The sequence below is a fragment of the Miscanthus floridulus genome, chromosome 16 (genome assembly GCF_019320115.1).
Source record: "Miscanthus floridulus cultivar M001 chromosome 16, ASM1932011v1, whole genome shotgun sequence".
Lineage (NCBI taxonomy): Eukaryota > Viridiplantae > Streptophyta > Magnoliopsida > Poales > Poaceae > Miscanthus > Miscanthus floridulus.
In genome coordinates, this window is record NC_089595.1 from 89,329,912 (window position 1) to 89,354,167 (window position 24,256).

The 24,256-nt window shown below is 47.0% G+C and overlaps 1 protein-coding gene across 1 annotated transcript; it reads right to left on the reverse strand.

Annotated features, from left to right (window-relative positions):
* Positions 1–1,387: 1,387 nt before the first annotated feature.
* On the reverse strand, positions 1,388–5,327 carry LOC136513027 (uracil phosphoribosyltransferase-like). Its single transcript, XM_066507031.1, has 11 exons — positions 4,969–5,327; positions 4,751–4,829; positions 4,504–4,562; positions 3,981–4,058; positions 3,808–3,889; positions 3,293–3,341; positions 2,387–2,448; positions 2,041–2,108; positions 1,910–1,965; positions 1,784–1,831; positions 1,388–1,649 (listed from the first exon to the last, which is right to left on the reverse strand). The coding sequence occupies exons 1-11, from the start codon at positions 5,206–5,208 to the stop codon at positions 1,598–1,600; spliced, it is 873 nt and encodes a 290-aa protein (XP_066363128.1). The 5' UTR covers positions 5,209–5,327; the 3' UTR covers positions 1,388–1,597.
* Between the last annotated feature and the right edge of the window lie 18,929 nt (positions 5,328–24,256).

Below are 24,256 nucleotides of genomic sequence, written 5' to 3' on the forward strand. Positions count from 1 at the left end.
ACTGTCCAATAAGGGCTTTTGATCACTTCCCTCATATCTAATTTGGGATTGCCACGCCGACTTTATAGCCTTAAAGGTTTGCCAGAGATACACTGATAAATTTTTTAGAAAACTTGATCCATATAAAACTTCTTATGGCACTGGAGTCCTTCTAATGGTAAATCCATAGGTATGCTGAGTGGCGTCAGATTGAAATGTCTGATCTGGAGAATTGTAAAGCTAGGGAGTTTGTTATTATTGCAATGTTTATAGAAAAAAGTTGAGATTTAGTAATGAGAAGAACAAAAAGTTAAACATTAATAAATTCGCGATATGTTCAATCAGATCATAAATACCCATGAGCTCAAAGAAATGAAATTAGTGGGCAGGAAGTTTACTTGGCGTAATAACATACATGACCCTACTTTGGAAAAACTAGACAGTTCTAATATCTGGATCCTAGGAACAGGACCTTCCCCTCTGTAACCTTAAGAAAATTCCAAGATACATGTCTGACCATAAGCCTCTTATCTTCAATTCTGAGCTAAATGGCAAATAAATCTTGAAACCGTTTTGCTTTGAAAATTCGTGACTATAGCATGCTAATTTTATCCCCAAAATCACTAAAAATCTAGGGCAAGAACATTATTGCAAGTAATGCTGCAAAAAGATGGTGCATTGAAATGAAATAGATTAAGAGTTCCTCAAAGTGTGGAGGTTAAGTATCAAAGGGCATAGCAGAAAATGTAAGAACAATCTCAAAGATGAGCTCAATAATTGGAAATTTTGGAAGAGGAGAGGAGCCTCCCTGCCGTACTCCTTGCCAGGAAGTCTTTTATTATTCAAGCTGAATTCTTAAAGTTTATGGAAGAAGAGGAGAGTTACTGTCATAGAAGATTCAATTCCACTTGTGGTAGCTTAAGAGGGACAACGACACAAAATATTCCTAGAGTAGCTAATGGAAAAAATAGGGGAAATATCATTTTCTGTCTTCACAATGAAGATAATAATATCATGGAGGGTGAATGAATAAATTGTTGAACATGCCACAAACTACTATAAAATCTCTTTGGCTCGGATGACAAACCTAATTTCTCGATGAATTCAAATTTTAATAAAAATAATTTGAAATTGCATATGTTGGCATGTTTTTAATACTTGATCAAAGTTGGATAAGTTTGATTTATTAATAATGATCCATAAACCTTTGCTTTGGTGCAGCTAATATAGTACACAGAAAGGGGTGCTAGGAAGCACACTGCTGGCCTAACTCGATCTATATAAACAAGATAAAACACAATGAAACAGTTTTATTCCGTCGACTGGCAAAATATTAGAGAGCACTAACTTCAATAATCCATCATTTTGAACGGAACCTTGTTCTCTCAAGAAGATTTCGCCATCTGGGGACATTTGAACTAGCCTTATATTCTATGCAATCATATAGAATGGGTAGCTACAAAATGGTAGGTAGCTGATTGTAACACTGGGGACAAAATCTCAAATGAAGGTAATCTACAGCAATGAACACTTCTACTCGCAGTTGCTCCATTCCTGTGAAACTCAAGCAAAGATTCTCGCAGGTCGAGCACTGGCCCAATCAAATTGAGCAGTCTGATTATGTGGCAAAGCTTCTGTCGCCAGCATCCCCCAGTCCTGGAACTATAAAACTGTGGGCACAAAACAACAATTGAAGTCATTAATCAGCAGAAGCAAGGACCAAATGGGGTATTTATGCAGCAATAATAATTAATAATACGTCCTCCATGAGTTTTGCAATGAGCTGATAAGTTTAGAACAATACCCTTTCTCATTTACTTCCGGATCAATTATTCCTGTGTACACATGGAGCCTGGAATGGAAGAAAATTGTAAATGCTGCATGCAGCATGGTGAACTTGTTATAACACATAAGATTGTCTATTTCTTACCCAGGGAACTTGTTATTAAGCTTTTGCAGTGCAGGAGGTGATGCAACAGCAGATACCTGAATTGGGGGAGGAGTTAGAGATTGATAAAATGGTTAAGTAACAGAAGCATATCGAGGTTTTGATGAACTTACAACTTTAATCTGCTTGCTGGTAACTCCACGCTCGATTAACAAGTCAATAGCAGCAACCATTGTCCCACCTAAAGAAACAAATACAATCATGATTCTTAGAGATTTATACAGCAATAGTCCTAGAATTTTTATTTCTACTCCTTTCATATCTGGAAAAGAAAAGTAATTTATCATATATCACAACTTTTTTAGCACCACGTTGTTCAACCACTAACAACAGTTTTTTGTGCACAATGCTGGTTAGGTACAGGAACTTATTTTTAATTTTCTTTTTGAGAAATTGGTATGTTCAAATTTAAGAACCTTAGGCAGAACACAAATTGTTTATGCAGAGCTAAATGTTTACCAGTGGCCAGCATTGGGTCAACAACTAGTACACGAGTCCCCTCTGGAATCTTGTCTGGCAGGCTGGATCGAAAGAAGAAAAAGAAAGAAATGTTAGGGGCTGCTCTAATTAGTGTAGGCATCTAACTATTTAAGAAATTTTGCAGTGCTCAACAGATCAGCACAATAAAGTGATATTAGTTAACACAAAGAATGGTAGATGTTATAATGAATAATACTACGCATTATGATTTAATCAAGATAGCAATGGGACCCTTGTGTGCTAATATCTGCATTCCATACTATTTTACACAAGAGGGATTTACTTGGATAGAAAAAAAAACTTGCATTTGCAATATTTTATTCTTCAATAGTTCTGTAGGGTCTCATGATCCAAGAGTGACAATCAAAGCAATTGCATAAACTAAAGCATGGACAACCCCAATTATTCAATCTGGTAAAAAAACTTTACGCTTTTGACTTTTCATGGTTTCAATGGTGCAACTTTGACCACTATTTTCTATTAGAATATACTTATAGGGCGTACCCAGTGCAGAGAGCTCCCGCTCTGTGCGGGGTCTGGGGAAGGGTGTCAGTGGCAAGCCTTACCCTCGCCTGTGCAATGCGAGGAGACCGCGACTCGAACCCGGGACCTTCCGATCACAGGCGGTAAGACTCTACCGCTTGCACCAGGCCCGCCCTTCTAGAATATACTTAATAGATTCTAACAATGTTTGTGAGATTATGGAAGTACTTGTAAGAATGCCCACATGATTTTTATGTTTTCAAACCAAATATTTTAGAAAGTTATTGACATTCCAAGTTTCAAATGATTGGATCTTGGACAAAGCGTCAAGCATTTGTGACCAGAGGGAGCACAAAACAGTGTGTGAGAAAATAAAGTAGAGCTTGCAGAAAGGAAACATACTTGTTCAGGTATATTGAAGGTTGAAGTGTTTCTTCATCCCTACGGAGGCCTTCAGTTTTCAATGAAATGGAATGGATAAGAATAATTGTTCATAGCTTTCGAGATGAATACTGGTTTGTGTAAGTAATTAAAATAGAGCCACTAAAATATTGTATTTACAGAGTATGTAAATAGTTCAGGCAAGCTTCTTTGTTTATTTACAAATGCATTATTAGCAAGAAGAATAATAGTGTGATGTGGTGGTTAAGTACAGAATATATGGATATTAGCCTGCACATTTCCAACTTTATTCATCTGACCATGCAAAGATGCATGCATCAAATCAAGAATATCAAGCATTGATTTGGTACACAGAGAACAAAATAAATCAGCTTGGAGTGCTGGAATTTTGGTCATGAAGCTTATGTTAGCAATATATGAGCATAAAAGTCTATTTTGATTTCAAAAATGAAGAACAGAATTTGGCTCTAGTTTGCTAAGACATAGATGCATGGAACATTGCTTAATCAACTTACCAAGGTGATAAGTCTTGGTGGCTGGCAGAACTGATGAAGCAAGTTCAGCTAGTGCAAGACCAGCTCTCAGTATTGGAATAACCTGTTAGACATGCTAGTAGAACTGACTAAATATAATCCTAGACACACTACAAAAGCCATGTACAATATCTGGTGTCAAGAAACAGACTTACCAGAACAGGTTCTCTTGGATCAATAAATTCAATGCTAGCTACAGCTATAGGTGTTTCAATCTCTCCTGTGATTGTAGGCTGCAAGGGTTCAGAACGATTTATCATAATTCCTGAAGTTCTATTGACAATGAAGTGTTGATTGACGTGTCTAAAAATGACTGATCCACACATCTTTTTATGCACAACACATTGTTCATGATATAGAAAGATAAGGGAACATGTCCATGACTTGGTGTTGTGAGGCTGCATTCTCAGAAACAATACGCAGGTACGTGTTAAAAAAAAATACATGAGAAAACTGTGGCAAAAGAAGTGGCCATGAAGACATCTAAAAATTGTGATAAGTTTTGATTCAGATGTTAGTGGCATTCAACATTCTTCCCAAAAAATATAATTGTCCATACCATGTCAAAACTTCGTTTTACTCTGACTTCACTAGCAAGGTTAATTTCAACCTTAAAGCATTAGAAGAGAAAGAAGAATAACAGAAAATGATTAACCAGGCAAAAGGATTTCAACTCACCAACCAATCTCTGGATGCTTCGTATATGAGCAGCCGACCAAGCTCTGCCATGGCACTCTCTATGACAGCAATTAACAAAGGCTCAGTGAAATACTATCATACTGCTTACCACAGCAACACTACCAACCATGGTCAAACAAAATTGCTTCCCCAAGTGGTGTTCAATTGCTACTATATCCAACTTCTATTAAGCCATTCAGAATCCTCGCAAAAAAATCAAAATACTAAGCCATTCAGAAACACTCACTGAAGATGGCGCAGGGTGTCTGTTCGTTGCGCAGCACGGAGACCCAATGCTTTATCAGCGGGTGCGGCGGGACGAACACCTGCGAAAAAAACACGTCACACCCTGTCACCCCCACACCACACGAGGAAACCATCTAAAGCGCATACGCACGTGTCAAATGCCATATGGATAAACAAAAGAAAGCCAACGAGCAGAGGGAGGCAGAACCAGATCCGCACCAGCATCTGGCCGCCAGATGTGGGCGATCTCGCGCCCGTGGCGGCGTCGTGGCTTGCCGCCCTCGTCGCCGTCGGAGGCAGCCTCAGCGCGTGAACGGGCAGCGGGGCCGGGACGGCGAGGCGCCCGGAATTGAGGAGCGCGCGGGGTGGGAGGAAGAGGAGGGAGGTTTGAGGGAGGCGCTGACGCGCGCATGCGATGCGGTGGAGAGGCGCCGCCGCGGCCGCGGCGGGCGAAGGCATCGCGAGGGCGGGGCGGGTGTGCGGGACTACGGATGGCGAGCGAAAGCGAGAGCAGTGAGGAGGGGCCGAGGGGGATACGGTGGGGTCGCCAACAACGTATATACGGTTTTCGTTAGGCCATCCCAACGCATCTAGGCTCGGTGGGTGAGTCCCGGCTCGCAAGGCGGTTTAGTTCCTCGCCAAAGTTTAGGTCCTGTCCCGTCAAACGTGGAGACGTACATAAAATATTAAATATAGATTCAAAATAATTAATTCCACGTATTACGATTAATAAATCTTTTAAGTCTAATTAGTTCATAATTTGATAATAAAGTGCTACCGTAACACATGTGCTAACGACAAATTAATTAGGCTTAATAAATTCGTCTCGCGGTTTATTGACGGATTCTCTAATTTGTTTTTATTAGTATCCGAACATCCCATGCAATCTCTCCATATAATACCCGGTATAACACCTCAAAACTTTACACCCGTAAACTAAACAAGACCCAACATCCTCACTTAGGTGGTGTTTGGATCCGGTAACTAAAATTTAGGAGGTGTGTCGGGACGTTATTATATGGAGTGTTTGGATACTAATAAAAAAATAAATTGCATAATCCATCAGTACTCCAAGAGACGATTTTTTTAAACCTAATTAATCCGTCATTAGCATATGTTACTATAGCTCCACATTATCAAATTATGGACTAATTAGGCTTAAAAGATTCGTCTCGTAAATTAGTCGCAAACTATGCAATTAGTTTCGTAATTAATTTATATTTAATACTTTATATATGTGTCTAGACATTCGATGGGACAACAACTAAAATTTAGAAAGGACAACCAAACACTACCTTAACGTTGCAGCATTCACGTCGTATCAGAAACAAGTTACCCCGCCTGTTTATCAGCATAGCAGCATCCACGTCACATAAGAAACAACAAGTTGCCCCGCCTGATAAAACACAGAGCTTTTTATCAGCGTAACAGCGTCCACATCACATCAGAAACAACGAGTTGCCTTGCCTAATAAAATCAGTGTGGAGAGGCGAAGAAACTCCAAAACTAGTTGACAGCGGCCCCCTTCGGCTCGTTGAAACGTGGCTGAAACCGGTTAAAAACACTGTTTTGACTGAATTTTTATGAAAGAAAAACACTGTTCTAGCTAAAAAAATAAGCTGAATAGTGCCATTTTCTAGGTAAACCGAACGAGACCGAACATGTAGTTAGAGATTTAGCTAAAAATTTAACCCAAACTCTCGTATTTAAATGTAATATGATTAATTTTAGCTAGTGTCGGGTATTGATATTAGGGATACCCAAAGCAAAAAAGTTAGCGCCCACACTGACTTTCTCGGATAGCTCGAGACGTATTAAAAGGTCTCGTCCGACCCAAGGCCGCGGGTTCCGTCCTGCCCGACCTCGAGGCCGAGGGCTCCGTCTCGCCCGACCCCTTGGGTGTAGGCTCCGTCTCGCTCGACCCCAAGGACGCGGTTTCCGTCTCGCCCAAGGCCGCGGGCTTCATCTCGCCCGACCTCGAGGACGCGGGTTCCGTCTCGTTCGACGGGGACCCATACCGCCGTCAACCATTCCAGGTCCAAGCGTATGGGCCTAGGTCAAAACTTTGACGCCAGGAAAGAGGCTGGCACACCTCGATGTAACCCATGGTCATGACGGGCCATACCTGAAGATTCACATCAAGAATAGTGTCGGACATGCCGGTGCTGTTCTGCCTAATCCTTGTATGGACGCTGACAGGCGCGTCAGTTCACCACGGGGAACCGCTTCTGCTCTATATTGTGGCCACCATGCAAGTGGTCAACGCCGCCCTAGTGGTAGAGTGAGAAGAAGAGGGACACACCCTCAAAGTGCAGCATCCCATGTACTTCATTAGCGAGGTCTTGTCTGATTCCAAGACTTGCTACCCCCAAATCTAAAAACTCCTATACGCCATCCTTATCGCCAAGAGAAAGTTACATCACTACTTCGAGTCGCATCTGGTGATAGTCGTGACGTCCTTCCCTCTCGGTGAGGTCATCCAAAACCAGGATACCATAGGAAGAATCACGAAGTGGGCACTCGATTTGATGGGTCAAGGCATTTCATATGCCCCTCGGACGACCATCAAGTCACAAGCGCTGGCTGAATTCGTTGCAGAGTGGACCGAGATCCAAATGCCGCCAGCAGTCGTCGACCAAGAGTACTAGATGATGTACTTCGATGAATCGCTGATGAAGAAAGCCACCGACGCGGGGCTAGTCTTTGTTTCGCCCCTCAAGGTACGCATGAGGTACATGGTTCGCATCCATTTCCCCTCCTCCAACAATGTGGCCGAGTATGAGGCACTCATCAATGGCCTGTGCATCACCGTCAAGTTGGGTATCCGATGGCTTGATGTCCGAGGCGACTCCCAGCTGGTCATCGACCAAGTCATGAAGGAATCAAGTTGCCACAACGCCAAGATGGCTGCATATTGCCGAGAAGTCCGCCAGTTGGAGGACAAGTTCGATGGTCCCGAGCTCAATCACATCCAGAGGTGTCTCAACGAGGCGGCTGTCATGGGCGTCTTCGCTAGAGATCAGTACAAGCCCTCGGTCCGCTACGAGGTGCCGGAACAGACCGGTGACAGGCCGCATGTCCTGGGCTCGGGGCTAACCAGCCGACGGCTCCATTTGACCCCAAAGTCATGGAGCTTGACGAGGATCCAACGACAGAGCCCGACCCTCTAGCCGACTGGAGGATGCCTTACCTCGACTACCTCCTCTGTGAGGCGCTGCCGACGGATAAAACAGAGGCTCGGTGGCTCGGGCGTCACGCCAAGTCCTTTGTCGTTATTGAGGGTGAGTTCTACAGGCGAAGCCACACCGGGATCCTATAGCATTGTATCCCCATCGAACAAGGGAAGCAGTTGTTGAGTGATATCCACGGTGGGGTCTACGGGCACCATGCCGCACCTAGGACCCTGGTCGGAAACATGTTCCGACAAGGCTTCTACTAGCCGACCGTAGTAGCCGACGCTGAACATATTGTGCGCACCTATGAAGGGTGTCAATACTATGTTCGGTAGACCCACCTACCGACCCAAGCACTCCAAATGATCCCCATCACATGGCCGTTCATGGTCTGGGGGCTCTATCTGGTTGGACCTCTCAAGAGGGCGCCCGGGGGCTATATGCACTTGCTTGTCGCCGTAGACAAGTTTATAAAGTGGATAGAGGCTCGATCAATCTCCGTGATCAAGTCCGAGCAAGCCGTGCTGTTCTTCCTTGACATCGTCCATCGCTTTGGAGTCCTAAACTCCATTATCACGAACAATGGCACATAGTTCACTAGGAAAAGTTCCTCCGATTCTATGATGAATACCACATCCGTGTCGATTGGGCCGCCGTGGTGCACCCCCGCACGAACAGGTAGGTTGAATGCGCGAACGACATGGTCCTATAAGGCCTCAAGACTAGGATCTTTAACCGATTGAACAAGTTTGGCAAACGATGGGTCGCGGAGCTTCCCACGGTGCTTTGGAGCCTAAGGATGACCCCAGCCGGGCCACCGGCTACACGCCATGCTTCATGGTCTACGGTTCTGAGGCTATCCTCCCGACTAACCTCGATTATGGAGTGCCGAGGGTCAGGGCGTACGATGAATAGGGAGCCGAGGCGTCCCTCAACGATGCCATAGAGCAACTAGATGAAGCGCACGACGTTGCCCTCCTCCGCTCGGCCAAGTACCAGCAAGCATTGCGCCGGTACCACAGCTGTCGAGTGTGGGGCCGGGCCTTCAACGTTGGGGACCTGGTGCTCCACCTCATCCAGAGCAACAAGAACCGCCACAAGCTCTCTCTGCTGTGGGAGGGACCACTCGTCATCACGAAGGTGCTCCGACCAGGCACATATAAGCTTAAGATCACCGACGGTGAAGTCTTCGTCAATTCCTGGAACATCGAACAACTACGTCGCTTTTACCCTTAATCTACACACGCTTTCTCTTATCGGTTTCACTATCGACTCCTTGATCTTTAGTGACACCCGACCCCAGCAACGGCAAGGGGTCGGGCCTCACTCGGGGGCTGATAAGAGCGTATCTATCCGGTAGACATTCTATGCCCGACCCTTTCTCACGTTAAGATCTAGAAGCAAGGGTTGCAGAAACAAACGCTGAATAAAACTGGTCGGACCGCAAGAAACCTATGCCCCAGCGGCTATGACATTTTTGCTCACCAGCATGATCAGAGTTTTTTGCCCGCACCCTGAGCTTTTTAGCCTTAACTATGAAAAGAGTCGAAACGCATTAAAGAGTATATCTATCTGGTAGACATTCTCTATGCCCGACCCTTTCTCACATTAAGATCTAGAAGCAAGGGTTACGGAAATGAACGCTGAGTAAAACTGGTCAGACCGTAAGAAACCTACGCCCTAGTGGCTATGACGTTTTTTGCTCACCAGCATGATCAGAGTTTTTTCACCCGCACCCCGAGCTTTACAGCCTTAACTATAAAAAGAGTTAGAATGTATTAAAGAGTATATCTATCCAGTAGACATTCTCTATGCCTGACCCTTTCTAAGATCTAGAAGCAAGGGTTGCGGAAACGAACGCTGAGTAAAATTGGTCGGACTGCAAGAAACCTACGCCCCAGCGGCTACGATGTTTTTGCTCACCAGCGTGATCAGAGTTTTTTCACCCGCACCCCGAGCTTTACAGCCTTAATGACAGAAAGGGTCAGAACGCATTAGCCTTTTTATATAAAAAGGGGAAAAGAGCTAAAAATCTGTTTGGTCATAACGAAATTTAAGAGCTTGTCCACTTATTATAAGTTCGCTGTCTGGCTTATCTACCTAACTAATTTCTTGGGGGGTGATCTCATCCTCTATCTCGGTAGGTAAGTCATGTGCTAGAGGGACCACCTCCTTCTCGATGTCGTCCAGCTCGGCGTTGGTGTAGACAGGCACGAGAACCGTCACAGGTAAGGAGGGGTACAAAGCTGAAAATGCTCCTATGGCCCATTCAGGCCCAGAAGTTCGAAGGCTGGCCCTCCAATGGGTTCACAGCCGCTCTGGGGCACCCTTAGAGTGAGGGGTGGAAAGGGATGGGCCCACTAGTGGCTAGTACCTAGGCGCACGAGCGCCACGGGTATCCCAGCCCACGTTAGAGTCTTGGTCGGTTCCTAGTCCATGGTTTTCCCTCGAAGAAAAGGCAACGAGCCCTTGGGACCGGTCGAACGACCCCTTGGGTGCGGGCTCCGTCTCATCCGACTTCGAGGACATGGGTTCCATTTCGTCCGACGGGGACCCATACCGCCACCAATCACTCCAGGTCCAAGCGTATGGGCCTAGGTCAAAGCTCTGATGCTAGGAAAGAGGCTGGCACACCTCGATGTAACCTGTGGCTATGACGGGCCATACCTGGGGATTCACATCAAGAACAGTGTCGGGCGTACCGGTGCTATTCTGCCTAATCCTCGTACGGGCGCTGACAGGCGTGTCAGTTCACCACGATGTCCGCTAGGATGGAGGGGAACGCCATGACCGGCAGATGACGTCTGCGCATGACACTAGTGATGAACAGGGCCGTGACATGGAGCCGTCCCTGTTGACATCTACAGGATCGGTGGGACCCGCATGAAGGAGAAGGACCCGACAACCATAGAAGCCTTCTTCTATCTCTCTCTCTCGTTCTTCTCCTTTTCCTCCTCTATAACCCGCGCTTTCCCTTCGCCTATAAAAGGGAAAGCAGGGCGCCCCATGAAAGTAGGACACAAGAGCATGACACGAGCACACGGCTGAGCGACAAGCGAGCTCTCAGCACCCATTCACTCCTTCCACCAGAGACTTGGGATCCTCTCTCTCTCGCTTGTTTGTAACCCCTACTACAAACCAAGTGCCGGTAACATGAGCAGCAGCGAACTGGACATAGGGACGTTCTGCCCGAACCAGTATAAACCCTTGTATCCTTCGAGCACACCATCCGAGCCAGACGCGCAAATACAAATTTACTCATCGGTGGTCCGAAAACACCGACAGTTAGCTAGCGATTAGTGCGCTTGTGTATGTGAGCGTCTGCGTTTGTAACCGAGTCTTGCAAAAAAAGACCCTAAATTTGTTTAGAATGTGATATTTGTTGGAGCTGCTACCAAGTTGTAACACCCTTGGTGTTATGAGCTCATTTAGCACCGCGATTTAGGCCTAAGGAAAAAAAATTGAAACGGGTTTCTCAAAATTTTTTATTTAAAACGTATTCGACACGATACGCGAATCCTGTGTGACTTAGTTTCGTGGACTCAAATCAATGCCCAAGTTAAATTACGCAGTGCGTAGAAATATTTAGGAATAGCGAACGACGATGCCAGCGAACGGTATGTTCTGTTAGATTAAGCATGAAAAGCGACTTTTATAAATAAAATAAAATCCATTAATACATTGAACGATATATATATATATGTATATGCTCATGTGTTTATTTTGAGAAGCCCGCTCAGTTGAAAGGCCTTGAGTTTAGTTATTGACTTGCGAGCGAACGGCTCCACAGAAACGATAGGACGTCTCCTTGCCTTGCTCCGTCGCTTGTCGATAGTAGTGCGTTCCCCCTTGTCCGAAATCAATTAACTACGGTTTATTAGCGTCGCGCCGCATCGTTGACTTCCGTCGTCGTGCCACCGCTCCCACTCCATCGCGTCCTTTCTCTGATGATCGCCATAATAAAGCTGGGTCGGGCTACTGCTGTCGTATACTGATTTGTTTGCTTTGTCTCTCTCGCTGCTTGTTCCATCGTTTCACTCTGCGGCATCATAAATGTCTCTGAGCTTACTTGCCTTGCCTGGCTCAGCTTATGTCTGCCTGCTGTGGCTTGTCTCCGTCTGTCCTCGCTCATCTGTGACCTGCCTTGTTTGTATGTGCCTGCTCCGTCGTGTCTTTCTCGGCAGGGCAATCAATGCCTCTGACTGCCTCGACTGCCTCTGTCCAACTTAGTTTTCCTTTTTCTTCGCTAGAGCCTCTAGCACCGGTGTCGTCCTTACCAACTGAGCATCATGTGCTTTTCCCCCTCCTCGCCGCATCAGAAGCCTAGGAGCGCCATCGCTGGCCATCATGCGTGAGCGCACACGACCATCACGACTCCATGCCGCAGCACTGCCCTCTCTGCTCCACCTCCATCGCGCCAATCCACCGTTGTCGACCCGTCCCACGTCACGTGAGCACAGATGCCCCGCTGCCGTGCAACGACACCCCTCCTTGCTGCGTCATTGCCCCGCTACTGCGCCTCGCTGTCGCGCGTCGCTGCTACGCTGGGCCGCAGCACCTCGCCACCTCGGAGCCAACCGCAGCCTCCGTGCCCGCGCGCCCGAGCTGCCTCGCTAGCCACGAGCGTCACCCCTCCATTTCTATGCTGGATCGCAGCTGCCGCGTTGTCCTTCCACGCCATCGTGGCCACGTAGTTTCAGTCGTCGCCGCCGAAATTCCTCGCGCGCCTACGCGCATGACCCCGTGGTCCCGTTGCGCTGCCCCGCCCTCTTGGCTTCAGACGCCATCACCGCACCATGCCGCCCCCATGATCCGCTCGGCACCCCGGCACAGCACCCGGCTACACCTCAGTGCCTCGCCAGCTCGTCCGCAACCGCAGCGACTACACTACCGGCCGGAGCTCCTCGGCTCCTCTGCTCCGAGCGCTTTGCTCCTGGAAAAGAGTGAGCAAGGAGAGGAGGGTGTATATCCAAGCAAAAGAATTATACAGGTGTGTTTTTGCAAAATACATGACCCATTTGAACAGTACTATGGACCTAGGGTCGAATCGAGAAAAGTGTAGGGTCGTTTTGCAAAAATTGCCAGCTGGGTGGGGTTGCCTTGCACCTGGGACGTTCGGCCGCGATTGGGCCACCGCCTGCTCTGGGCAGGCCTGCCATTGGCTGCTGGGCCACCGTTCGCACCCGCACCTGGGCCGTCGGCCGCGCATCGCTTGGCCCAGCCTAGTGCCACATCGTCTGGACCGCCAGCGCCGTTCCGCGTGGGCCGCCGTGGGTGTCGCTGGGCCGCCGGTTGCGCTGGTCGTTGGGCCAACTGGTGCTGCACCGCCTGGGCTGGCCTTGGGCCGCCATGGCCTGGGTTTCGCGCTGGCTGGCCGGCCTTGTCCGGCTGGGCCTAATGCGGCCATGAAGCGTTTCTATTTTTTTAGTAGATTTATTATTTGTTTGAAATGGCTAAAGTTTGTAAATCCGTAATAAATCAAATAAAAATCATAAAATGGTGAAAGCAATTTTGTTAGTCTCCTAAAATCATGAGCTACCTGTTAGTAGATTTTATTCACATAGTTGATAATATTTTTGGAAGCTATATAAGTAAATTAAGGTACTTAATATTGTAAAAAGATAACTTGTAGGAATTGTTCTGATAAATTGGCAATAGTGGGATCTGAAATTTCTACAGTAGGCTCCTAGCAATATTAGGTACTCACCGTAGTTTTTGTAGTTCCAGAGTAATTGGTTTGCTAGATAGATAATGATGCCCTATTTCGAATAGTGATTAAATCGATAGAATGGAATAAATAAATAACTTGGGTTTGTATAACTAAAAATAATTGTTACAAATAACGTCTTATTCGACAACACGGGTACGTAGATTAGTACGGTCGTCGTTAGAACTAGCTCGTTAGCTGGTGAGATGATTGGGTTTTCTAAGCTTTCCGACTGTCGTGATTATTTACATTTCTGCATTTGCATCAATGCATATCATTAGGTACGATGATGGACCAACGGATCAAGTGGAGGATGATTGGGAATCCGAAGATGGTGTAATGGTATTCTCTCTTGGAGATGATGCAATGAGCTTTCTATCCAGATGATTGTGGATGATCTGAAGATGCCAATACTAACTTTTTAATATATATCTTACCCAGGCAAGTCCCGATGCATTACCCCTACTTTCTGCAGTTTAAATTATATTTGTGCATTAAGTTTTAAGGAGTTGAATGAAACCTACATGCATATATATATATCTTTATCCTATGAGTCTTACTAGTATGACAGGATCGTGTAGATTGCTATGCTACAGGACTCCGATAGAAGTCGAGTGATTGCATGTCACTCGCGAGAGATAGGAAATATATTACTATATGATTATCACTTGGAAAATATAAATGGTGGAAAGGAAAATGGTGACCGGATAGGGATATAGTTTGGGTATTGGTGGGTCTAAGAAGTTGTGTCGCCGTGGACATGGGGCATAGCTTGGTTACACTGCTTTCCCTATCTGGTCGGTTAAGGACCGTTCATTGCATAAGGCTCTAGGCAAGTCACAGACTTATTTCCCGAGCACATACTTGGGTATGGGCGCTTGGAAGACTTGTTGCTCTCTTGTCACGGATCCGGCTCTTTCCGGACTGACTGTCAGGGTTTTATTTTGGTGGAGGAGGTCCTTGCACCGCACTGAGTCTGGGACTCAGGGGCAGGGGCTTGGAGTCCCAGTTTGGACGGGGACCTAGACACCCAGGACAAGAGAGTGATGGGTTGGTCCTGCTTGTGCCTTGGGTACAAGTGGGGCATGTGTTTTCGGGGTACTCAGCTAGGGGCATTAATTCGTGAATCGCCGGGCAATCCGGTACGGCTTGTCTCGTGTTTAGCATCGTAGTAAGAACTGAAAGATGGAAGATGAAAAAAGGAAATCTGATTGCTCACCACCTGCTTGAAAGTAGTATAGGTGCTTACATAGAATGATTAGTTAATGAACCAATGTGGCTATTAATAAAAATCAAACATAAGGACGCACGCTTAATAATGCTTCCTACCAATGCAATAAACCCACAAGCCAGATAGTCTTGTATATCCTTGGAGTCTTTTCTTTCCTCCTATCGGGTAAGTCTTGCTGAGTACAATTGAGTACTCAGAGTTTTATTCCCCCTGTTGTAGGTGACAGGTGGATGCTAAACCTGACTCTTGTGTGTGGATTCCTCCTGGTGGGCTCAGCGAGGATTCCTTTACGCTGCGATCGTAGTTGTTATTTATAACTCTCACCAAATATTTTTATAAATAAAAGTTCATAACCTGTTGTTGTAGTTTATTATCCATACTTCATTATGTCATGATTAGATATTCATTTCCGCTGTAATACTGATCACATGTTTATATTCCGCTGTTCACTTAAATTGTTATAACTCTGATAATATGATTTCATTCCGCTGTTATATTAATAAATATTATACTATGATGTGGTATTAAAAGTAATGTAAGAAATGGTTAAGAATGATGTAAGGTTTATTCTCTCATTTGTGATCCTGATGGCAGAAATGTGGATTTTTGGGTTCTCCCTTGGGGTGTGCCCGACGGAACCAAGTAATTTAGTGTTCTCCTTTATGTGCTTAGTGTCTAATGGAAGACAAACACTCCTAGGACGCATTAGATTAGGCGGTTCTGCCACAGGTGGTATCAGAGCGCAAATGAGGAAATAAGGCTTCGAAAAACTTTTTTAAACTAAAATTTGACAACCTCTTTTTGTAAAAAGTTAGGACGTTTTTATGCGAAGTTATATAAGTAAGCCCTATTACTATGGTTATGTATCCAGGATAGATGACACTTTGCTGACTTAGATAGGGTTAATCAAGTTTCTGCAGGTACACTGACTCGAGCATAGTCCGATAGTATCGACTAGTTACAGGGAGAGAACGATGTGCCAAAAATCTGAGAACGGTTGCCCTATATGCTGGCAACAGTGGAAGGACGTGCATTCATGCATATCCTGTTTGTGCATTGTAGTGTCGTATTGCTTGCAGATACGCCATCCATAGGTGTCACGCGTGTCGTATTGTATACGACTGACTTGTTCCTGTTCTAGGGTTTGGTTTGCACTGTGGCTTCGTGTTTCACGTTTGCCCGTGGTTCACGCCTGTCGTGACCCACGTCTCCCTATACCCCTTTTCTACACTCTTGTCAGACCCTTACCCTATAGTCGTACTAGTCAGTAATGGCATCGCACGTCGCTCGCCTCGAACACATAGAATTTGGTCAATTCGTCATAGTGATCCCGCGTAGGAACCCTAGTGAACCGTGCTAGGACCACTGAGCGCTCCACCTTTATAAGCAGAGCCTGACTTAGCTATTGGTACCACCACTCGGTGCACTTTAGCTCATTTAGCTTTTCCTTTGAGCCATCTTTTCACTCAGCCTTCCTCACCCCCATCGCTAGAGATGGCAGGAGCCTAGGTTAGTACCTACTGCCTGAACGTTGAGGGTTTTCCCAGAATCCTGCATGCCACCCTACAAAAGCTCGGAGTCAAAGATCGTCCTGAGTATGAGGGCCATGAGTATGAGGAGCATGGCACCGAGCGGTGTGAGGTTACCGTCTACATTGGGAAGAGTGAAGAGTTCCCCGACCTCACTGAAGCCTAGAGTGTGACCGCAACTGGGTTTCGCTTTGTCGACACCTAACAGGTTGTGGCCCACAAAGCCTTGCGGTACCTCTGCCAGATCTATGAGGAGCCCATTGCCCATACCCCCATGAGGTTCTTTCCACCTTTGGACAAAAATCGGCGGGCATGGAGGGCTCGCATGGAGGCTCTGCAAGGGCAGGACACGCAAGAGGACAATCCCACCGTGGTGCACTTGACCACGTACCTGCTCGCTCTAGATGAGCAGTATAACTATCAAGCCTTGAAACTAGGGGCGTGCCTTCGGCGTGTCGGGGAAGCCGAGATCTTCAACCGGATGCTCTAGGTGCAGCTCGCCGAAGCGCATGCCAGTGCTATAGCTGCTAAGAGCCGGGAGACTGCCATGTCGGAAGCCCTGAAGGAGGCTAAAGATTGGCATGTCCATCAGCTACGGGTGGCCTATCTTGTCACTAGGGCCGAGCGGAGGACGTTGGCTGCTGAAAGGTAGGATGCCCCGATCTTGAAAGAGATCCCTATCCACCCGCCAGAAAGAAGAAGAACTGGTGTTGTGGCACCGCCAGCACCTCCACCCTCGGAAGTGTCAGAAGTCGGGCCCTTGATTCCTCTCACTCAGCCATTGCCATGAGAAGATGTAGATTAGTTGCCTTGGGATGCTGTACCTGTAGTAGTAGTGTTTTTCGTTGCAGTCCCCCGGTATTGTACTCTTGCCGTTGTTGTTGTCTATAGTTATTGAGCTCGTTCGACCATAGGTGAATGCTGTGTTGTGAATGGGAGCCTGAATTCATGTACGTTGTACCCGTATAAGACCGTTGGAACATGCATTTTATTTATTTCACCGTGTTTATTGCGTTCATCTACCTTAAGTTTGTTAGATGTGCTTAAGAGTTTGCATGGACGATATTAGGCGGATTACAAGAGAAGTTGACATTCGGATGCTAGTAGATCAGCCGTGATTGGATAATATAGGACACTGTATCGGCTAATTGTGGAGGTCCCAATAGAACACTTGAATCTTTTTAAAACAAATCCATTGTTGGATTTGAATTCCTTGTCCCTTGTTGTGAAGGGAAACCTTTGTTGTTTGATTTTTTCCCTTGCGACACCCCCTTAGTCTGTGGTCTATGACCCCACCGCCTTCATGGCGTGTAAGTTGGAAATAGTTGCCTAGTTAAAAGCTTATGGTGCCACGATGAAACCGAGGGCTCCCTGTGGAACAGCTGCCACATGTGACGCTGCTCGGCACATGCTGGTATTGAGGTTTTTGACCAAGTACCTTTACCGAGTTACACCGCCATACCGTTTTGCTACAAAATATTTTCCTTGAAAATGTTCAGGTGTTCAAACGGGAAATTCACAATGGGTTGATACAGAAGTGTTCTCTCTTGTAACCAAGAGGAGATGGTTTTGGAGGAAGAAAGTATGACATGGTCTTAGTCTACATGAAAGATGGATCGGGTTAAGTAAAGGAAAGAAAAAGAAGAGTAGTAGGGAAGGTTAGCTGTAGGTAGTCGTAAAAAGTCTGAGTGGACGTCATGTCACCAGCCCTGTGTTTAGTTGATCGTGCTACGCATGCTGGGTCACTTCGCTGCGTGCCCTATGAACGCTGTCTGTATCGGGCATGTAGCACCCTGTTTTCGTGTGGCCGCGGCATCATGCCGCACTTGCTGTCCTTGAGCACTGTGCGCTTTTCCTTTTTCTAGCGTCTGGTTGGCTCTCGGCTCCCATGCCTTCGTCCTCATATCAGACCCCCCCTTCCCCTCCCTCCTTTCTTCTTTTTGTGAACATGGTCGCCCGCACGCCTACCTTGTCGAGCGGACCCCTCTCCTCTCTTCTCCCTTATCTTCTGCCCGTTCGCACAGGAAGCGCACCATGTCTCCGACCTTATCTCCACAGCATGCACCGCCTGTGTATCCCATCCCCACCGCATCCACTTTCGAGGTGTTGCATCCCACCTCAGTTCGCCTCTATAAAATACCCTTGGTCCTTGCTCTTCTTCTTCATCCCCGTTCCTCTCACATTCACAGCAGAGCTACGAAATCCAGTCAATTGTGAAACTAGGTTCGTCAGTCTGAGGTGATGGTGTAATCTGAGAAGAAGAAAGGATCCTGTTCGTCGAAGAAGTTCAAGTTCCCTTTTGGGGTAGTCAATCTTAGGGTTCACGATGTTTTACTTCTCAGTTTACTGTTTCTAGATCTGTTGGTGCTACGACATGTTTTGGATAATCATCTTCTTGTTGTTTTTCCATTGTCCTCATCTATCTCGACTTCTGGAGTATGTCTCGGTTGTACCAAGTTGCTCTTAACCATGTATCCCTAGATCCCCGTGTGGTTTAGTATTCGAAGTCGTATATTCTTTCGTGTAATCACTGAGCTACGAAATGTAATCGTATTTTCCCCTCTTCTAGTTCTTGCTTTGAATCTCGGGACGAGATTCTTTTTAAGGAGGGTTGGTTGTAACACCCATGGTGTTACGAGCTCATTTAGCACCACGATTTAGGCCTAAGGAAAATTTTCAAAACGGGTTTCTCAGAATTTTTGATTTAAAACGTATTCGATGCGATACGCGAATCCTGTGTGACTTAGTTTCGTGGACTCGAATCAACACCCAAGTTAAATTACGCAGTGCGTAGAAATATTTAGGAATAGCGAACGACGATGCTAGCGAACGGTATGTTCTGTTAGATTAAGCATGAAAAGCGACTTTTATAAATAAAATAAAATCCATTAATAGATTGAACAATATATATATATGTATATGTATATGTATATGCTCATGTGTTTATTTTGAGAAGCTCGCTCAGTTGAAAGGCCTTGAGTTTAGTTATTGACTTGCGAGCGAACGGCTCCACAGAAACGATGGGACGTCTCCCTACCTTGCTCCGTCGCTTGTCGACAGTAGTGCGTTCCCCCTTGTTCGAAATCAATTAACTATGGTTTATTAGCGTCGCGCTGCATCATTGACTTCTGTTGTCGTGCCACCGCTCCCACTCCATCACGTCCTTTCTCTGATGATTGCCATAATAAAGGTGGGCCGGGCTGCTGCTGCCGTATACTGATTTGTTTGCTTTCCCTCTCTCGCTTCTTGTTCCATCGTTTCACTTTGCGGCGTCATAAATGTCTCTGAGCTTACTTGCCTTGCCTGGCTTAGCTTGTGTCCGCCTGCTGCGGCTTGTCTCCGTCTGTCCTCGCTCGTCTGTGACCTACCTTGTTTGTATGTGCCTGCTCCATCGCGTCTTTCTCGGTAGGGCAATCAATGCCTCTGACTGCCTCGACTGCCTCTGTCCGACTTAGTTTCCTTTTTCTTCACCGGAGCCTCCAGCGCCGGTGCCGTCCTTACCAACCGAGCATCATGTGCTTTTCCCCCTCCTCGCCGCGTTAGAAGCCCAGGAGCGCCATTGCTGGCCATCACGCGTGAGTGCATGCGACCATCACGACTCCATGCCGCAGCACTGCCCTCTCGGCTCCACCTCTGTCGCGCCAGTCTGCCGTTGCCAACCCGTCCCACGTCGCGCAAGCACAGGCGCCCCGCTGCTGTGCACCGGCGCCCCTCCTTGCTACGCCGTTGCCTCGCTACTGCGCCTCACTGCCACGCCCCGCTGCTACGCCGTGCCGCAGCACCTCACCACCTCGGAGCCAACCGTAGCCGCCTCACTAGCCACGAGTGTCGCCCCTCCATTTCCGTGCTGGATCGTAGCCACCGCGCTGTCCTTCCGCGCCATCATGGCCGTGCGGTTTCTGTCGCAGCCACCGAAATTCCTCGCGTGCCCGCGCGCGTGACCCTATGGTCCCACTGTGCTGCCCCGCCCTCTCGGCTTCATGCGCCATCACTGCCCCCATGATCCGCTCAGCACCCTGGCATCGCACCCCGCTGCGCCTCAGCGCCTCGTCGGCTCGTCCGCGACCGCAGCGACTCCACTGCCGGCCGGAGCTCCTCTACTCCTCTGCTCCGAGCGCTCCGCTCCTAGAAAAGAGTGAGCATGGTGAGGAGGGTATATATCCAAGCAAAAGAATTATATAGGGGTGTTTTTGCGAAGTACATGACCCATTTGAACAGTACTATGGACCTAGGGTCGAATCGAGAAAAGCGTAGGGTCGTTTTGCAAAAATTGCCAGCTGGGTGGGGCTGCCTTGCGCCTGGGCCGTTCAGCCACGATTGGGCCACCGCCTGCTCTGGGCCAGCCTATTGTTGGCTGCTAGGCCGCCGTTCGCGCCCGCACCTGGGCCGTCGGCCGTGCATCGCTTGGCCTAGCCTGGTGCCGCGTCGTCTGGACCGCCAGCGCCATTCCGCGTGGGCTGTGGGTGTCGTTGGGCCGCCGATTGCGCTGGTCATTGGGCTGGCTAGTGCTGCACCGCCTGGGCTGGCCTTGGGCCACCATGGCCTGGGTTTCGCGCTGGGCTGGCCGGCCTTGTCCGGCTGGGCCTAATGCGGCCGTGAAGCGTTTCTATTTTTCTGCTAGATTTATTATTTGTTTGAAATGGCTGAAGTTTGTAAATCCGTAATAAATCAAATAAAAATTATAAAATGGTGAAACCAGTTTTGTTAGTCTCCTAAAATGATGAGCTACCTGTTAGTAGATTTTATTCACATAGTTGATAATATTTTTGGAAGCTATATAAGTAAATGAAGGTACTTAATATTGTAAAAAGATAACTTGTAGGAATTGTTCTGATAAATTGGCAATAGTGGTATCTAAAATTTCTACAGTAGGCTCTTAGCAATATTAGGTACTCACCGTAGTTTTTGTAGTTCCAGAGTAATTGGTTTGCTAGATAGATAATGGTGTCCTATTTCGAATAATGATTAAATCGATAGAATGGAATAAAGAAATAACTTGGGTTTGTATAACTAAAAATAATTGTTAGAAATAACGTCTTATTCGACAACATGGGTACATAGATTAGTGCGGTCGTCGTTAGAACTAGCTCGTTAGCTTGTGAGGCGATCAGGTTTTCTAAGCTTTCCGGCTGTCGTGATTATTTACATTTATGCATTTGCATCAATGCATATCATATAGGTACGATGATGGACCAACGAATCAAGTGGAGGATGATTGGGAATCTGAAGATGGTGTAATGATATTCTTTCTAGGATATGATGCAATGGGCTTTCTATCTAGATGATTGTGGATGATCTGAAGATGCCGATACTAACTTTTTAATATATATCTTACCCAGACAAGCCTCGGTGCATAACCCATACTTTCTGCAGTTTAAATTATATTTGTGCATTAAGTTTTAAGGAGTTGAATGAAACCTACTGAAAGGGTCGAGATGGCGACTAGAGGGGGGGTGAATAGTCTTTTGAAAAACTTAATCGCGTCGGCTAACCGATACAAATGCGGAATTAAAACTATCGGTCTAGCCAAGACTATACCCCACAATATATGTTCACTAGCACCTTGCAAAGATACTAATTATGCAACCAAGGTGTCGGGCTAGCTAGAGCTCTCCTAAACAATTCTAAGAGCAAGGTTACACAAACCTATGCCACTAGTATTTTAAGCAACAAGAGAGCTCCTACACATGCTAGTAAGCAAAAGCACAAAGCTAACAATGCTCACTAGCAATGCTCAATAACAAGGCAACCAATGCCTAATTAGAGAGCGCAAATACTTAGCTACACAAACTAAGCAATGTGACTAACAAGGTCACTAAAACCAAATTAGCCACGCAAGGGAGCTACTTCTATGCTACACAAGCAAGAAGGTAATTAGCAAGCTACACAAGCTATCTAATTACAAAAGCAACAACACAAGCTCAATATATATGAAAGTAATCGCAAGCTTGTGTAACGGGGATGCAAACCAACGGGAAGAACAAGGTTGACACGATGATTTTTCTCCCGAGGTTCACGTGTTTGCCAACACGCTAGTCCCCGTTGTGTCGACCGCTCACTTGGTGGTTCGGCGGCTAATTAGCATCACCCGCTAAGCCCGCACGTCGAGCGCCGCAAGAACCTACCCCTTGAGTGAGGGTAGCTCAATGACACGCTTTACTAGAGTTGCTCTTCGTGGCTCCCGCGGGGCGAGCACAATGCCCCTCACAAGCACTTCTCCAGAGCACCGCACAAGCTTCTTACGGGCTTCCACGGAGACCACCACCAAGCCGTCTAGGAGGTGGCAACCTCCAAGAGTAACAAGCACCACCGGCTTGCAACTTGATCACCTAGTGCCACTCGATGCAACCTCACGATGCACTCGCACTAGAATCGCTCACTCACACAATCGAATGATCACTATCAAGCATATGTGTGATGGAGGGCTCCAAGGCACTCACAAGCATGGACACTAAGTCCCCTTAGGTGCTCAGCTCCAGCCATGGCCGAAGGCCACTTCTATTTATAGCCCCAAGGGCTAAACTAGCCGTTACCCCTTCACTGGGCAAAAATCGGGCCGACCGGACGCTCCGGTCGTGTTGACCGGACGCTGGACCTCAGCGTCCGGTCGCCCGCAGATGGCCACGTGTCCCGATTCCAACGGTCACTTGACCTGACCGGACGCAGCAGCTTCAACTGACCGGACGCTGGACCCCAGCGTCCGGTCGTTTCCAGTAAGGTACCCGAGGCGTATTTCTTCGATCGGACGCGTCCGGTCGCACGTGATCGGATGCAGCCCAGCGTCCGGTCACACTCTAGCTTCTGCGTCACCGTACGTCAGCCTGACCGGACGCACCCTACCAGCGTCCGGTGCTTTCAGACCCAGCGTCCGGTCAGTTGACCGACGCCAGCGTCTTCGCGATCAACTCGTTTTCACTTCTAACTTCTTCACCCTTGCTCCAATGTGCCAACCACAAGAATTTGCATCCGGCGCAATAGAAAATAGGCATTCCATTTTCCCAAAAGCGCCGAATCCCGCCTTGCAAGCTCGGCGGGAGGGAGAGAGGGACCCAAACCCATCTCAACCCTACAAACACCACCTCCTTTGTAAATGTGCCAACACCACCAAGTGTACACCACCATGTGTATGTGTGTTAGCTTTTCACAATCATTTCCCAAAGGATGTTAGCCACTCAACTTGCCACGCCACTCGATCCTAGCGACGATGCAAAGTTAGATCACTCGAGTGGCACTAGATGACCGATATGCAAACAAGTTTGCCCCTCTTGATAGTACGGCCATCTATCATAAACCCGGTCATAAACTTCTCTACACACCTATGACCGGTGAAATGAAATGCCCTAGGTTATACCTTTGCCTTGCGCATTCCATTCCATCTCCTCCAATGTCGATGCAACACATGCACCAACACGATCACAATGATATGATCCACTTCATATCATCACGTGATCATATTGGTTCATCGATCTTGACTTTACTTGCTCTTCACCGTTGCCATCGTCCATCGGCGCCAAGTCTTGCTCAAGCTTCACCGCCATGCGGTCCATCACTCCAAAGCCTTCGACTTGCCCTTCACGCTTGCAACCGGTCCATCAAGCCAAGTCTTGTCTTGATCTTCTCCACCTTGATCACATGACTCAATGTCATGTCTCATGTGCATTTAAGCTCCTTCATCATCGCATGTGTGAGCTTTGCAACATTTCCAAGCCATTTTCACCTTCATGGCATATGTTGCTCACACACATGTACCTGTGGACTAATCACCTGTGTTTCTCACATAAACACAATTAGTCCACCTAAGTTGTCACTCAATTACCAAAACCAAACAAGGACCTTTCACCTACCTGCATATATATATATCTTTATC

Coding starts and splice junctions, on each gene's coding strand:
- LOC136513027 (XM_066507031.1), bottom strand. CDS start 5,208: ATGCCTTCGCCCGCCGCGGCCGCGGCGGCGCCTCTCCACCGCATCGCA. Junction 2,449..3,292: donor CCTTCAATATACCTGAACAA/GTATGTTTCCTT, acceptor CTTTCGATCCAG/CCTGCCAGACAAGATTCCAG. Junction 1,832..1,909: donor CTTAATAACAAGTTCCCTGG/GTAAGAAATAGA, acceptor CTTCCATTCCAG/GCTCCATGTGTACACAGGAA.